At 51.0% G+C, this 17,074-nt stretch overlaps 1 protein-coding gene across 7 annotated transcripts in view; it reads right to left on the bottom strand.

The window, feature by feature from the left end:
* Window positions 1-17,074, bottom strand: part of TSPOAP1 (TSPO associated protein 1) — a 3,238,928-nt gene that overhangs the window by 382,568 nt on the left and 2,839,286 nt on the right. For all 7 annotated transcript variants that reach the window (XR_013608584.1, XR_013608585.1, XM_078679480.1 and 4 more), the window contains one exon: window positions 7,855-7,958. Coding sequence is in view for 5 of the 7 variants with exons in the window: in XM_078679480.1 (XP_078535606.1) it covers window positions 7,855-7,958 (104 nt within the window). In the remaining 2 variants the exon portion in view is untranslated. The remainder of the gene's footprint in view (window positions 1-7,854; window positions 7,959-17,074) is intronic.

Raw genomic sequence — 17,074 nt, 5'->3', positions numbered from 1 at the left:
GTTCTGCTCGACGCGTTGTCCGGTTGCTGGCCCGTTGGCTAGTAGCCTCTGTGATGACAATGCTTTTGAACCAACTCGCTGGTCTGGTTGCTCCAGACTGGCCCTTGCCTCCCTGCAAAGGTGAGGCACCTCAGACCTTGCTGGTCTGCATCAGAAGCAAGAGGCAAGTGGCAGATGCCTCGCCTAAAAATTAAGAATGAGAGAGGCAGCTCAACGGATAGATAATATTCTAGATTCGAATGGCTATTCTGTTGAAAATGAAAGAGGTAAAGAGGTAATTTTATGAGGTACTATATCGAAGAGATGAGTATGACGAAGATAGTGCGGCTATTCTTATTAGCCAGTATTGCATAGCAGATCTCCCTGCTTAGGAGACAGAAGGGTTAGAAGCTCCTATTTCGCTAGAGGAATTAGAAGTAGCAGTGAACGGGCTGGCTGGGGGCAAGGCGGCAGGTCCAGACAAGCTACCTTTGGAAATTTACAAAACTTTCTTTTCTGTTTTAAAGTTAGATCTCCTGGCAACAGTGAGAATAACTCAGAAAGGCGCTCCCCCTATGACTTGGAATGAAGCATGCATAGTTATGTTTCATAAAAAAGATAAACCTGCGAATCTGCCCGGCTCATACCGTCCCTTCCCCCTTTTGAACGCGGATGGGAAGATTTATTCAAAAATCTTGGCCAATAGGCTGTCCTCTGTCATCTCCTCACTAGTCTCTACTACGAAGCACGGGTTTATCCCGCATCCAGGAACGGCGAATCAGGTCAGCCGGGTGATAACTCTCTTCGATTATGTTAACATAACTCGGGAACCACTCTGTTTAATTCTATTAGATGCCGAGAAGGCCTTCAACAAGGTCTCATGGAGCTTTTTATGGGATGTTATGAGGCGTCGGGGGTTTGGGCCAGAGTTTATTACATCATTGCAGACACTATATCGTCAACCCGTGGCCCGTATTTGCACCATGGGACTCGAGTCGGAGGTGGTCCGAATACAGAGGGGTACTAGGCAAGGGTACCCCTGTTCCCCCTTTTATTTTCATTATACATAGAACCGTTTTAAAAAATGCTGGGATCCAGTACTAGGATTCAACCAATGGCCATACAGACTTACCAGTTCAAGGTCCTCGCTTATGCGGATGACGTTGCTGTCGTTACGCCGAGTCCAACCATAGCGATGCAGGAGATCGAATGCTTAGCCACAGAGTTTGGAGTGGTTTCTGGCTACAAGCTGAATACAGCCAAACCCCAGTTGCTATGTGCCAATATGTCGATGTATTCTGACCCGAGGGTTTGCCAAGAGGTTACATATTTGGGTGTCAGGCTTAGGGTTTCTGCAACTGCCCTAGTTAAATCAAATTGGGAGGCTCTTTTATCGGGGGTAAGGAAACAGTTAGATCAGGCTGAATGTCTGCATCTATCCTTAGTGGGGTGATGCAATTTATTAAAAATGATGATACTCCCGGAAATGCTGTATTTTTTTAGATGTGTCCCCTCAGAAATTCCAAAGGCGAGCTTGGCACAGCTTCAAGCTATTTGCATGAGATTTATGTGGTCTGGGGGCAAGGCCCGTCGGGCTAGGCGATACATGGTATTACCAAAAAAGTTAGGTGGCTGGTCGGTACCAGACTTCATGTTGTAGTATTACGCTTGCATGATTCAAGGCATGAATATTTTGTTAACAGGGGCTGGTCCCCTGGATATTGCTGAATGCCCATCCATATACCAGATGCTACTGGGGGTGAAAGCCAAAAATTGTTTTTTCTTACACCTTGAGTGGAGCTACTACAAGCGCACTAGATTTAAGGTCATATAGGCTGCGTATAAAGTTTGAAAAGTAGTAAGGGGTATGTATGGGTTTGAGAAAATGTCATGGTATACACCACTGGCATCTTCAATATTCTTGCCAGTTGATTTGTGGGATCGGGTGGTTTATAAGTGGAGATTGAAAGGAATAAGGGTGGTGGGTGACCTTTACTCTGAAGGCTGTCTTAAATCTTTTGAGCAATTGCGTGAACAGTACCAGCTCCCTAGGGAGAACTTTGCCAAGTATTTACAAATTAGGAATTATTTGGTGAATAGTGGAGGCATTTTCCAAGTTAATCCCTTGATAGAAGACAATATGAAAGCAGTGAGGATAGGCACCTTATATGGTCATATGCTAAGCACTAAGGCCAATGATATCGTAGAACAAAATTTCAAATGGGGGATTAAATTGGGGAGGCAGGAAATACAAATAGAAGTTTCTTTGGATATGGCCAAGAATTTATTTCTCTCTGCAAAGCTATCTGCGCAACACTTTAAATCACTTTTTAATCTTGATTACACTCCAGATAAAGTCTCAAAATGGTCTGGGGATCTAATAGGGAAATGCTTCCGCTGCGGATACCCATCTGCAGACGATGTTCATATTTTCTTCAGGTGCCTGTCTTTAGCTTGTTTATTGACGCAGGTGGAGAAATGTTTATCAGAGATCCTTGGTACCCCTACGCATCTATCTGCTACTCAGATTCTCTTAGGTGTAGAGATGGGATCCGCTGAGGTAGGAATATTAAATTAAGATTAAGATTAAGTATAGACTCCTTTTGGAACCGCCTTCTTTTGAAGCATGGAGGGCTCGGTTCTTTGCTGTAAATAATATGGAGTATAGCTTATATGCCCTCAGAGGTCATCGAAAAAAGAAGCTTTGAGAGCAAATCTGGGGCCTAGTCTTGCATAGTCTCGCATTACCTTGAGTCTGAAACTTGAACTCTGGCCTCGCCTGGGTCACCTGATGATTGCAACATTGTGCTCATAGCTCCACACTGCAATCCATAATCTATGATCTTCTATATTGTTTTTCATTCCTCTTTGTGTATTATGGATGTTCTTAGTGGTATTTATATTGCTTTTTGATTCTATTCTTTCCTTGTTAATTTGAATGCCTGTAGCATATTCTGTATGTACTAGATTGACTCATTTCTACTGCCTCATGTATTTTGCAAAAATAAATGTAAAAAAAAAAAAAAAAAGACTTCTTTGAATCCTGTGTGGGTTGCCTTTACCAAGGCTTGTTGACTCCAATCCGGCAGTCAACCCCTCCATCTGCGAGAACCTTCGTGGGACAGCTCCTCTCCAGCTCCTGGTCGTCCTCGACACCTCCTGGTCCGCGTGGCTGAAGAGACAAGCTTCACGACAGCCCCTGATTGCTCCTCGACGTCGTCTGGTTCCTTCCTGGTTTCACCCGGTCACTGGCTAGTGACCCAGACTCTGTCCCCTCTGCTTTCAGGTCCTCTTCATCTTTGATCCACCCTTAGATCCACCCGGACATCTTCCTCTTGGTCGCCTGCAGCATCTTTCTTCAAAGGCTCTATAGGACTCAACGACGAAACCCGACACATCTTCACACCTATGCACCCGCCGTCCGTGGGTGAGGTAACGCGAGTACTTCGGTGCTCCCAAGGGTATTGACTATCCAAGTGTCTAGGTTTTTAGTTGTTTCCTCCTAGCTAAACCGGAAGTGTCCTAAATCCTTCAAAATCTAACTTCTAAGTTCCCATTGACTTAACATTGACTCACGCGTGTGTGTAAAGACACTGCACGCGCCGCCTGTGGGCCTCCTACCTCAAAACTAAGGTTCAGAGAGTGTGGCCCCAGCGATTCCCTAGGCCCTAGGCCTTTCCTTTTCTTGTGACATGGTACTTATACCACTTTCTTAATATATGGTTTGCTTCTCCCCTAGGGCCTAACCGTAAATTGTGCAACTTAACGTATTCTGACTAAGTATCTTGTTATGTGCTTTGGCCTCTGATCTCATAAAGAGTTCAGAGGAGTGTGTTAGTAAATAAATACATATATATTTTATATATATCCTGTGTGGTGCCCTTTCATTTGATATTCAAGGGGTTACATGTGGTAAAACAGCTGGCTTTACACGCCCTCAAGAGTCTTTTAGCCTAAGACTGTTATGTCCACGCTACCACTAGGATAGCTGGTCTATAAGGTTGACTTCCAACCATCACCATGAGGGTTCTTTGGACTGGTGCAAGGTGTTAACTAGAATAGTGAACATCATATACCAGGCCAACTTCTCACACCGACAACAGACGCGGAACCGCAGACGACGCCTACCTAACGGTACTGCTACGCAAAACTTTCCGGATCCAGTCTGACGCTTGGGCATATTCTAAGGTAAGGAATCTAACACTAACCTGTTTCTTTCAGATAGCTCTGACTAGGAAGGTTTTGAGGCAGATGCTGCGGGAGTGGGTGTGGACTGACCCGACAGTTGTCCCCCGCCACCGCGGTTACCCCCTCCGTGACTGCGTTGAGGTTGGTTCTGCGGCCTGTGGCTGGCTGGACGTGTGGGGGCGCCCCTTCCGTGGCCACGAAACGGGCGAAAAGCAGAAGTTTGCTGGCGCTGGCCAGACAGCCCCAAGGACTTGGCCGTAGCCCTGGAGTCCTTAAAACGCTCTAGCGCACTAGCCGCTGTGTCGCCAAAAAGGCTACGGCCATCGAAGGGCATGTGCATGAGCGTGGACTGGACATCCCCCGAAAAGTTGGCAGACCTCAGCCAGGTATGGCGACGGATCGCCACTGTTGTGGAAATCGCCCTGCCTAGCGAGTCCGAGGTATCAAGTCCACACCTGATAAAATACCGTGCTGCATCCCGCCCTTCCATCAGGGCTTGGGCGAGCCGTGTCTTTGCCTCCTCCGGACACTGTGGCAGCACGTCCGCAACCGTGTCCCACAGCGAGTGGGTGTAACGGCCCAAAAGGCACGCGGTGTTGACAGACCACAGCCCCAAACTCAGAGAGGATATCAAACTGATCATACATTTTGGATTCCCGATCCGGAGGAGCGGTCGGGAATGCAGTCTGGGACGTTGAGGCCTGGATAACCAGACTCTCAGGGGTGGGGTGGGTCGCCCGGGGCCGGGCGGTGGCGTCGGGCCACGTTCAGATCCACAGGAAGGCCTGTAGATGGCTTGGACCAGGTGCCCATTAGAACGTCGGTGAGGGCCTTGTTAAACGGCAGTAGAGGCTCCGAGGAGCTTGCCTGCGATTTGACCACCTCAGTGAGGAGGTTAGTCCTCATGGTCGCGACAGGGAGCTCAAGAGCCAAGGCCTTGGCTGCCCTGTTAAACACCATGCTGTAAGCAGCACCCTCCTCCGAAGCAACGGAGGGAGGAGAGATTAATCCAGAGTCAGGCGAAGTGTCTAGACCACTAGCCTCCCCCAGCATCATCTGACCAGTCCATAGACCCCTCCCAGTCCTCCCCTTCATCCGTGTCCTGATAATCAGGAAAAAATGACGGAGCGGGGTCATAGGCGAAAGGCTCACCCATCAACGTCAGAGACGGCGCCGAGCGGCGTCGGACCCGGAATGGGGCTGAAACCGGGGACGATGTCGTCGCCGGGAGCGACGCCATGGGGGTCGGCGCCAGCGGAGGAGTCGTGAGGTCGACTGGCGACGGCCCGGATCCAGGCCTGGATCCTGTGGGGCCCGGCGGCGTCGGGACCGGAGTCGATGACGGCACCGGGGCCGAAGCACCCGCCGGGGCCGGAGCCACCGCCCTGCTTGGGCCCGGTGTCGGGGAAGACGCCCTGGTGTTCCAGACATTGCCAGAGGCGCAGAGCCTCCTGACAAAGGGTCCACAACCCCACCCTGCCCTGTTTGTTGCAGTACCACATGGCGGTGGTGTTGACCGTGAACACCTGCACTACACTTTCCCGGACAGAGGGAAGGAATGCTTTCAGTGCAAGACGGATCACCCGCAGCTCCAGAAGGTTGATATGGAGCCGGGACTCCGCCGGAGACCAGAGGCCTCTGATCTCCACCTTTACCATGTGGCCCCCCCCAGCCCGGGAGGGACGCATCTGTCACCACTACGTGCTCCGGTTGGGGTAGGGAGAGGGATCTGCCGCTGACCCAATCGCGGTCCGTGAGCCACCACTGCAACTGTCTCGCAGTGCCCTCCGAGATCAGGACGTGGTCGGACAGGTTGCCCTGATGCTGGGCCCACTGAAACTTCAGGTCCCACTGCAGAGCTCGCATTTGCCACCTAGCATGATGCACCAGAAGGATGCAGGAGGCCATCAGCCCCAGAAGCCGCAACGTCAACCTGACTGATGACTGCGGCTCTGCGACCGGTCCCTCGACTTCCTCCTAGCCTTTGAGGTCAAGGCTCGGCAGTCGGGGCACGACTTGTCATCGTGGTCGGCCTGAGGCAGTAAAGGCACCGACGGTGAGGGTCGGTCACCGACATCAGGCGGTGACAGTCCGCACAAGGCTTAAACCCAGGCATCCCTATCGGCACCAGGAGTCAATGTCTACTCGAAAAGACGACCAAAAGTGATCAAAAAAGGTAGTCAAAAAATGACCAGAGTACTGCTCTTCCCGGATCTGCGCTTGCTGGCGTGGAAAAAAGAAGAACTGACTTCAGAGCGCTAGGGCGGCGTCTAAGTACTCCAACGTCGACATCCCGGCGATCACGACGCCGACGACGGACGCGGAGCCGCAGACGACGCCTACTGAGGCGCAAAGGTACTGCTACGCAAAACTTTCCGGATCCAGTCTGACGCCTGGGGATATTCTAAGGTAAGGAATCTAACACCTGTTTCTTTCATATGATGAGGTGCGAGAAATTAAAATATTTCCTTATCTGAGCCATCAATGCGCTGGCTCCCGGAAACATGGGGAGACATGGTGCGGGCTCATGTATGGCCTTCTCAACCGCCAAGAAGTAGCAGCCCTGAGAGAAGGAGTCTCCTTGAGGTGAAGTCCAAGAATGCCGCAACTTCACCCGGCACTTAACTTTTGACTTCGCCGGAGAACGACGTCCTCCAGAACGGCTCCGGCTCCCAGGACGACCCCGCAAACACTTCACGGGACGATGAAGACCGAGTCTGGAAAGCCTCTGAGGACCGTGACACACGTGCCGCCATCAACTTCAGACGCCGCTCCTTTAGCAACGTTGGTTCTTGTTTCTGGCAGGAGCCACAATCCTCAGCATTGTGGTGCTCACTTAAACACCACATAGAAATTGTATGCAGGTCTGTCACCGATATATGTCGACTACAAGACCCACAAGGTTTGAAACCTGCAGACATAGAAAGGACACACTGTTCCACTGACAACAAAGTATTGAGGCAGGTCAAAAAAATGACCCAAGGAACCGCTTCTCCGGATCTGAGTTACAACGCAGAAAACAAGAAACTGACATCCGCACGCCAGAACGGACTATTATGGCTCCACTTACGTCATGACAGGAGTAGTCAACGTCATCACGGAGCCGTACAACACTGTCCCGTGGCATGCAGAGAAAACTGCTGAAAAATGTCTGGATCCAGACTTGCACCTGGGGAGAATTCAAAAGCTAAGGAATCTGCGGCAAGATGACTTTATTAGATTAAATAGTTATAGTTTCCAAAGAGGAAATTTCAATTATCAAACTGAGTCTGGATAAGGCAGTTCCTGTGAAGAAACCGTATGAAGCACAATTCACACAGGGCACAGATATAATTTAGAATGCTTCCTATCACTGTGGAGTTCGGCTATGCTGACCAAAAACAACCTCTTTCAATGATGAATTACAAACGAATGTGCTTTATAAAGAGAACGTTTCAGAAAAAAAGTTTTGATAGTATTTGAAAAAGCGAAATGACATGCAAAACATACACTTTGCTTCTTTATTACATCATGTGCCTATTGTCAAGACTTGAAAAAGTTTCTTAGGGAAGACCAAGTACGCAACTTATAACAACTAGAGGTTATCATTTTGAAACTTTGAAACTGTTAAAGACTACAGTAGCCTGCAGACCTCAACAGCATGTGTTGACAATGGTAAAAATACACTGTAATAAAAGTAGTATATACCTCTACATCCACGTTTGGAGAACTCTCACGGGGATTGTAGTCAAAGATGGCAACCATGGTCCTGGCAACATTCAGCTCAGTTCGGCAAACTTGCAAATTCAGCTCTGCACATCACCAAAAATGGAAAAGTTACTCACTGAGATAGTTCCATATACTTTTACAAGACTTTACAATTAATATAAGTGCAGTCTTGAAAACATCACATATAAAAGCGAACCTCGCAGTCAGTTCACTAAAATCAGATAAAAAATGTTGCCTTTGTACAGTTTGTGCTATCTGATGACAGAACTTGGCTTCACTTGGAGTGCCATGTCTCCCCTTATCTAGACTGAAATCAGCTCCTAAGAAGTAAGAGGAAGTTTGCGGAAAAAACACAACGCTAAAGGTTATAGTTTGATTTGCCTCTTAGAAAGGGTTCCTAAAGAGCTAAGCCCGTCAGTGCCCATGGTAAGGAGCACCATCATTGCTAAAAAGTATCTAGTTCATAGTCTGGGAGTAGTCAGCACCCACCACCCACAGCAAACTTTTTGAGAGAGGCCTTTCTGAGAGAGCGCAAAACCACTCAAAGTAATGGTGGCCCAGAAACGAGTTCATAATTGTGAGAAGTTGGCCTGATATATGATGCTCACTAGTGTTAGTGATCACCTTGTATCAGTCCAAACAACCCTATTGTGATTGGTTGTAAGTCAACCTTATAGACCAGCTATCCTAATGGTAGCATGGACAAAGCAGTCTTAGGCTAAACTCTTTTGGCATGTGAATCCAGCTGTTTTACCACATATAACCCCTTGAATACCAGAGGAAAGGACACCACACAGGTTGTTATGAAAATAAACTGTATATTTATGTATAACAAACACCTCTGAATTCTTTATGAGATCAGAGGGCTAAGCACATGACAATCTCTTAAGAAAAATACGATAAGTTGCACAAAATTACAATGGTGCCCTAGGGGCACGACAAAGCATATACTAAGTAAATTGTATAAGGAAATCGATAGAGGAAATGAAGATGCCCAGAGGCTGTAGGATCGCTGGGACTACACTACCCTATCCTTAGGTAAATAGCAGGAGGCCCACGGGACGCGTGTGCAGAGTGTGAACTCACACGCGAGATGCGGAACAAAGTCAATGGGCAGAACAAATTACGAAAAGGTAAGTAACAGACAGTTCCGACTAGTTAGGACTAAAACGACTGGATATCTGGACACTAGGAGAGTCAATCTACCTATGAGCACCAAAATGCTCTCGTTACCTCACCCACGGGCTGCGGGTGCATAGGTGTGAAAGTGTGTCGGGTTTCCGCGTTGAAGTCAATGGAGCCTTGAAGAAAGATGCTGCAGGCGACCGAGAGGAAGATGTCCGGTGCGATCCAAGGGTGGATCGAGGAAGATGAGGACCTGAAAGCAGAGGGGACAGTGTTCAAAGTCACTAGCTAGTGACCGGTGTGGACCAAGGAGGGAACCAGATGCTGTTGTCGCGATCAGGTGAAGAGTGGACGCTTGTCTCTGTAGCCACGTGGACCAGGAGGTGTCTTCGATGACCAGGATGGAGGCACAAGCTGTCCCACGCAGGCTCTCGCTGTCGGCGGTGTCGGATCCGGATTTGGAGTCAACAGGCCTTGGCAAAGGCAACCCATGTGGTGAGTGGAAACGGCGTCTGGTGCGGACCAGGAGGGTCCGGGGTGCTCCTCTTTTGGAAGGGAGCAAGGGCCGGTCTGGAGCAACCAGACCAGCAGTGTAGATTTCAAGCATCGTCGTCTAGGAGGCCACTAGCCAGCCGGCAAGTGATCAGACAACGCATCGAGTAGCAGTCAAGCAAAAGGGCCGCACGCAGATCTCGTGGATGCTGGAGGGCTGGTCTTCGGTGCAGGAGCTACTCGGGGCTGGGGCTTCTCAATCCCCAAAGCACTTACTTGAGGATGCCTCAGAAGTCGTGCTGGAAGCGAAGTGCAGTTTCTTCAAGATGGCCGGTCCCACGTGTCTTGTCGCACCCACGGGTCTCAGCTGTGCTGCAGATGTGGGTAGAGGTCAGAGAGGTCTGGGAGTCTGGGTCTCGTCGGGCTCTGAAGTCTGGTTCCGGCAGGAAGGACGACAAAGAGAACCGCTAGGACGCTTGATGGTGCCTGCAGTTGCAGGGTGGACACTCCTTGCCCACAAGGGAGATTCTTCAGTCTTCTGTGGAGCAGAACGTCGAAGTCCAGAGTTTCTTCTTGTAGAGTAGTTCAGGATAAATCTAATTTGGAATGGGACCAGCTCCTACCTTTATCCTACTAAAGGGGGATGTACTGCTGACTAGGTCCCTCCCATGGGTGGGACCAGGAATAGGGGTGGTTACACCCCCTATCCTTTGTCCGGTTTCGCGCCAGAGCTGGGGCTGGAGTGCCCCAGCAACTGGTTTGAACCGGGGTATGCACAGGGACACCTTGTGTGCCCCAGGCATGTCTCATTCCTTTCAGCCCTCCCTACCTCAATACACAAAATTGGCGAGGGGGTAGTAATCCAATTCGTATGACACCTTACTCGACATGTTTTGATAATGCTATACTAGAGTTAGCATTCAACCGCGAGGATTATAATGCACTTAAGAGTATATGGTATAGCGTTATCATGGAACAGCTATAAGGACTTGGTTCCGCAAGCTGCAGACAGGCTCAGCTCATGATAGAGCACCATCTCACATAATTCCAAGCACTCTGCCTTCAGGATTGATAAGGCCTGCCATAGGAGTGACTAATAGGAATATATGTGTCCATTTTAGGGTTAGATATAGGTATACTACATATATAGCAAAGGGTGATTACACCACCTTGCCCCAGCTGTCTTACCAGCCAGTTGTGTCTGTTTAGATGGCCAGCAGGGGTGGCATAATACATGCTTTAGCCCCTGGTAGGCCCTGGGTACACCGATGCCCTGGGTACCTAAGGTACACTGTACAGGGACTGATAAGGTGGCCCAGTACCAATTGGTAAATGCACCTAAAGTACATGCATGTCAATTTAGAGAGAGAACAGCTAGGCTGTGGGTCTGATTAGCAGGCCCACAGCCAGGAAAAGTCGTAAACCAGTGAAGCAAAAAGCAAAAATCTGGGGTGACCATAGGATTGCAGACCCTACTCTCCTACAATAATCATATCAGATTCATGATTTTGGAGTAGTTGTGAAGGAGAGCAAGCCTTGACATGACTAATATACCAGCGGTTCAGGTTAAGAACAGCTACCAACTTATAATCATGTTTGTTTATCATAATAAACAATAATAAAAAGCATCGGTTAAGCCAATATGTCTGGGGTTAATGTGCTAAAGAACAAGTTACTTACCTTCTGTAATGCCTTACCTGGTAGAGACTCTATCCAGCCACAGATTCCTTACATTTGAATATCCCAGGTGTCAGACTGGATCTGGGAGATTTCCGAGCAATAACCCTGCATGTTGGTAGATGGCATCACTCAGCTCTGTGTTGGCGACCTCCGCATAGAAAGTGACATGCACAGTACCTTTATAGACCCCACCTTTGCATGCTGACGTAAGTTACTTTAGTGACTTTACAATTCAAGAGCGCGTATCCTCGATGAGAACTGACCACTGGTGTGGAAAAGACTAGGGCCCCGAAAGGGGAGTTCATTGTACCTGAACTGGTTCACAGAACAAGGAGGATCAGTAAGGAATTCAAAGCTAGATAAAGTCTCTACCAAATAGGGCATCACCGGAGGTAAGTAACTTGTTCTGATAGACTTCTAGCTGCAGATGCCTTACCTTCAAATAAATTAATACCTAAGCAATACCTCCCCAAAGGTGGGACTGCGAATCTGATTGAAACAAACACTCTTATTTGATCGAACGGGCATAGTGCCTTTCACAACAGACCTGACTGTTCAGGCAGTAATCTTTTGTGAACATGCCCAGGGATGTCCACGTCGCTGCCTCACAGATGTTCAGAAGAACACTGCAAGCTAACAGTGGTTGCAGCTATGGTAGAATGAGACAGCAAGCCTTCAGGGGGCTGCTTCTTGCCCGCTGCTTTGCAGATCATAATACAGAAGACAATCCATCAAGAGACAAATCTTTTCTATACAGCTTACTCTTTCTCCACTCCCACAAAACCCACGAAGAGTTGATCACCCACCCGGAACTCTTTTGTTCGGTTAAAGTAGAACGACAATGCTCCTATTGGGTCCAGGGGATGAAATCTCTCCTCCTTTTTGGAGGGATATGAGAGAGCAAAGAACGTAGGCAGGGTAATATTCTAGTCATTACGAAAAGGAGCGACAACCTTTGGGAGGAAGGAGGCACGTGTTTCGGAGGACCAATTTGTCTGGGTAAAAGGTGGTACAAGGAGGGTACACCGAGAGCGGTTGTAGTTTGCTGACCCTCCAGGTCGATTTTTTTTTTTTTGTTAAAACAAATTTTATTGAGAGATTGCACAGATTAAGCAGCCCCTCGCACACCGAGGTCAACTGCACAATAAAATGGCTCATTTCAATTCGGCAATCCACACAGTCTTTTAGTATCAAATGATACAGCAAAATGAACTCACCCTTCCCTCCCCAGCACCCTATCCCAACACCCCCCCCCCGGATCCCACCCAGCCCGAGTGCACGACAGCAAGTTCCAAATTCTCCAATGATACCTACATACCAGTAGCGTGTGTGTATCTCCGCCTCAGTATCTCCTGTCACAACTCCTGGTCCCTTTCCCTTTCCACTGGGGGTTCCAACCAAAGACCCCGATATTCCGCCCACCTCTTCCATATCTTGTAGTGTTTTCGCGGGCACCCACGGGCCTCAAATATCGGCAGTTCCAGCCCCATACAGAAGTCAAGGCCCTTCTTCCACACCAAGACAGAGGGAGAGTGGGGGTCCTTCCATGCCTGCGCTATGTCCCTTTTGGCTAGGGTGATACCCAAAAGTAGGAGATGTCTCTTATAGATGTTACCCCCCCACCCCGTCCAAAACATGCAGCAATCCAAGTTGTGGGGTACGAGGAAGTTCCCATCCCAGCACCTCATCCAGGCAATGCCACACACCCGTCCAGAATCTAAGCAGCATACCACAGCTCCACACCGTATGGATCATTGTCCCCACCTCTACCCCGAACCTGAGACAGTCCGGTGATGCTATGAGGCCTGCCCGCCACAGTCTTTCTCTTGTGAAGTAGACCCTATGTAGGTATTTAAATTGGATCAGTCGCAGCCGTATTGCTATGGCAGCACCTCTCGGGGCCTCCAGCGCCTCTCTCCATTCCTCCTCCTCCAGCGCCCACACATCCCGCTCCCAGGACTCCCGAAGTTTCTGAAGGGGTGGCGAGCAGTGTATAACTAATGTGCGGTAGATGCGGGATATCTTTTTATCTCCTATATCTCCCATAAAGACTTTGGCCTCTAGTGGGCTGAACTCCGGCAAGGAATCCAGATCGGCGATACTCGGGGAAATGGCATGGCAGAACTGCAGGTACTGAAAAAATTGGAAGTTGGGCATACCATACTCCCCTCGCAGATCCTGAAAGGATTTGAGTGTCGTACCAGACATCACATCTCCCAGGGACGAGATGCCTATAGAATCCCACCCTCCAAACCCTTGGAGGGACGCAAGTGCCGGTAAACGGCCATTTCTCCACAGCGGGGTCTCTCGCGTTAGTCTGTCCCACCAACCCATACGACGCAGAGCCTGCCTCCAGACCTGAAACACCACCTGAGTGGCCTGCGGTAGTCCTCTCCGCAGCCGTGCCGCATAGAGGATTGTGTGCAGCGTGTTCGAGCCCATGAGATGTCTCTCCAGGGCGTATGCCGGATCTCCTCTATCTCCATACCACCATTCATTGAGGACTAGCAGATGGGAAGCCTGGTAGTAGGACAATACATCAGAAGTCCCCAATCCCCCATCATAGGTGGACAAAAAGCAGGTGCGCAGCGCTACCCGCACCATCCCCCCGGCCCAAAAATACCGCCCCAGCGTAGAATCCACTTGGCGGAACCACTGAGGCATAACCGGGTATGGATAGTTTTGCAGTTGATAAAGAAGACGGGGGAGAGCCACCATTTTGAAGATGGCTGACCGGCCGTATATGGTGAGGGGCATCCGGGACCACGTCTTCATCTCCGAGCGGACCCTATCCCAAACCGGCAATATGTTACGCTCCCAGGACAACTCAGGACTCGTGGAGATAAACACCCCCAGGTACTTGATTCCGTCCTCGGCCATCTCCAGCGTGGAAGCCCAGTCCCCGATACCTGGACCTTCCCCCAGGACCCACAAAGTCGATTTTCGCGGATTTAAGTAGAGACCTGACGTTTCGCCAAAGATCAGCATGATTTCTAATAGACGCGGTCCCGATCTGTCCAGCCGTGTAAGAAAGAATAAGACATCGGCATACAGGGCGATTTTGTCTGTCAGGCCCCGACCCCAATTGAAACCGTGGAGCTGTGCATCAATTCGCACCCAGGCCGCCAGCGGCTCCATTGCCAGGGCAAAGAGGTATGGGGAGAGGGGGCACCCCAGATGCGTACATCGCGCAATTGAAAACTTAGTAGAAGTCGTCCCCGCTACTCTAACCGACGCCGTCAGATTCGAATATAGAAGTCTCAGATAAGACAAAAAGTGGGGCCCCAGGTTAAGTCGGGGCAGCAGCGCAAATAAATAATTCCAGTTTAGGGAGTCGAAGGCTCGGTCAATGTCTGCGAGGAGAAGCGCCGGCTGGATTCCAGCATTCTGAACAGCCGCCACAGCTACATATGCCCTACGTATATTATGTCTGGTGGCCCTACCCGGCATGAAGCCGGCCTGGTCCGGATGCACAAGCTCCATGATATGGGGCAGGAGACGGTTAGCCAATGCCTTGGCCAGGATTTTAGCCTCAATGTTTAAGAGCGATATAGGACGGTACGACTCGTGTCGTTCCGGAGGTCTGCCAGGTTTCTGAAAGACCACATGCCGCCAATCTGCCGGGAGTGTGCCCCTCTCCCTCGCCTCCTCCAGGGCTGCTCCATAGTGGGCGCCAAGCTGTAGGTGATAGTACCTAAAGAATTCACTGGGGAACCCATTGGGCCCAGGGGCTTTCCCCGCGTTAAGTTCCCCCAGCGCCTGCCCCAGCTCCTCTGCTGTGAGGGGGAGCTCCAGTCTGTCCCGCACTTCATCTGTCACCGCCCGCTCCACCGGTATTATCCTGGGTTTAAATCGCCTCCAGGCATGGAAATGTCAGTGGCGGCTTCCGCCGCAAAGGAGTCTGGGGATTGTAGTCCCCCTCCGCACAGCGGCCGGGAGGGAGACGAGCATTAGAGGAGTCAGCCAGCAAAGGTCAGTGTAAAATGCCCCCACGAGTTTTCAAAAGGAGCGCCCTTAAGAGTATATGGTATGGCGATGTCATAGAACAGCTATAAGGACATGGTTCCGAAAGCTACAGACAGGCTCAGCTCATGCTAGAGCACCATCTCACACATAACCAAGCACTCTGCCTCCAGGATTGTTAAGGTCTGCCATAGGAACGACTTATAGGTTACTGTTGGACTTGGCCCGCAGGGCAGGTTCGCCCCTAAACTTTTTGCTTGAAATGGTGACCTGGAGATGGTGATTTCAGGATTCTGCGCACTTTCACTGTGTCCCAGGGGAAAGTGCGTGCGCACTCTGAGTGCATGTGCTGAGCTAGGCCTGCCCGCCCATAGGAATGCATGGGGAATGTATGTGTCCCTGGTAGTTCCTGATGCGTGGGGTGTACAGGCTTGAGTCTGGTATGTGTGAACTCGTGAGAGTGAATGCTGCGCAACGGTGTATGCAGCATGTATGTGTCTAGTAGGGAAGCGCCATTTCTAGACATGGCTGTACGTGTGCTGTGAGGGTGCTGGCGTGTGATTGGCTGGAGCTGGCTGGCATGCCAGGCTCCAGGAAGTCTGGATGGGTCTGCCCGGTGGTGAGTGGGAGATTAGCATGAGTGATGTGTGGGAGGAGTGTACCTGTGTCCTGGATGGGCTGGGTTTTCCCCACACAATGCTGGCTCCGCCCCCCTGTGGTGTGTCTAATGACCCAAGCCCTGCCAGTGAATAGAGAGGGTGGTTGAGGTAAACAGAGTACTCAAGAACCAGCTGCGACTGGTTCCGCCCCCACTCTACACCCTTGAACAAAGGAATGCACTGTATAAAAATGGGGCTGTGTCCCCACTGAAGCTGTTCTGCTGTTGGATCCTGCCAGAGGGGGCTGTTGCTGCTGCTGGGCCAGAGGACCGCCACTTGGGGTGTCTCCCTGCCTGGAGACCCAGTGTGCTGGCTCTGGGCCCAGCCTTGCCCCCCCCCTGCCTGCCTAGGAGGCCTTTTGCTGGGCTTGTTGGCCCCTAGCGCCTGGGAGCGCTTTGTTTGGGCCTCTAGCGCTTGAGAGCGCGTTATTTCGTCCTAGCGCTAGGAGCGCTTTATTGGTGAGAGCCGGTGCCCACCCGGCTTTTGCCCCGTTCTTTGCCGAGCTGGGAGCCCCCTGGCAGGTGCCCACCCTGCCAGGGTCATTGCCGCCCAAGCGAGTGCCACCTCGCTTTGAATTGTGAATTCCCGGGAGGCTACCCCGATTGCGGCGAGAAGTTCCTGCCTGCCCAGCAGCGCGACCCGGAGCCTGGGGGCTCGTCTGCAGGGCCGCGCTGCCATTGGCTGTCCCGCCAGCCTATTGAGTATCAGCCTGGCCGGAGGGTTGCCCGGCAACGGAAGGAGCGTCCTCGAGGACGTCGGAGAAATGGCGGCCTAATTGCGGCTGGGGCGCCGGCCGCACGTACTGCCCAGGAGGAAGAGGGACAACCGGACGACCCGGAAGTGCTGTTGGTCCCGCGGGGCTCCCGTGGCCTGGGAGAGCCCCGCCGACGGCCGAGGGTGCGTCGCCATCCAGGAGGAGGACGAGAGCCTACCCCGCCTCCTCCGGACCCAGCGTGTAGCTCGCTCCACACCGGAGCAACAGAGGAAGTCTGCACCAACCGCCGGAAGGAGCCCCCGCCTGAAGAAGTGTCGGTAAGTGAAGCCGGCTGGGCGGGAGCTCCAAGTCCAGGGCAGTTGGGAGAGAGGGGGACGTCGGGGCACATTGCTGGTGCCCGCCCCCCCCTCCAGTGTGCAGAGCCCCGGGGCTCCAACGCCCGGGGCATTTTTGTTGATAGAACCTGCGAGGCTCAGGGGCATACGTTGGTAGTTGAGCCCGAGAGGCTCCTGGGGGCAATTACACGTTCAGAGTCCCCAGTGAGGGACTCCACCGTAACAGCCGC

Source organism: Lissotriton helveticus, chromosome 3_1 (assembly GCF_964261635.1).
Source record: "Lissotriton helveticus chromosome 3_1, aLisHel1.1, whole genome shotgun sequence".
NCBI lineage: Eukaryota > Metazoa > Chordata > Amphibia > Caudata > Salamandridae > Lissotriton > Lissotriton helveticus.
The sequence above is the reverse complement of the archived record's forward strand: the minus strand, read 5'-3'. Positions and strand labels throughout refer to the sequence as shown.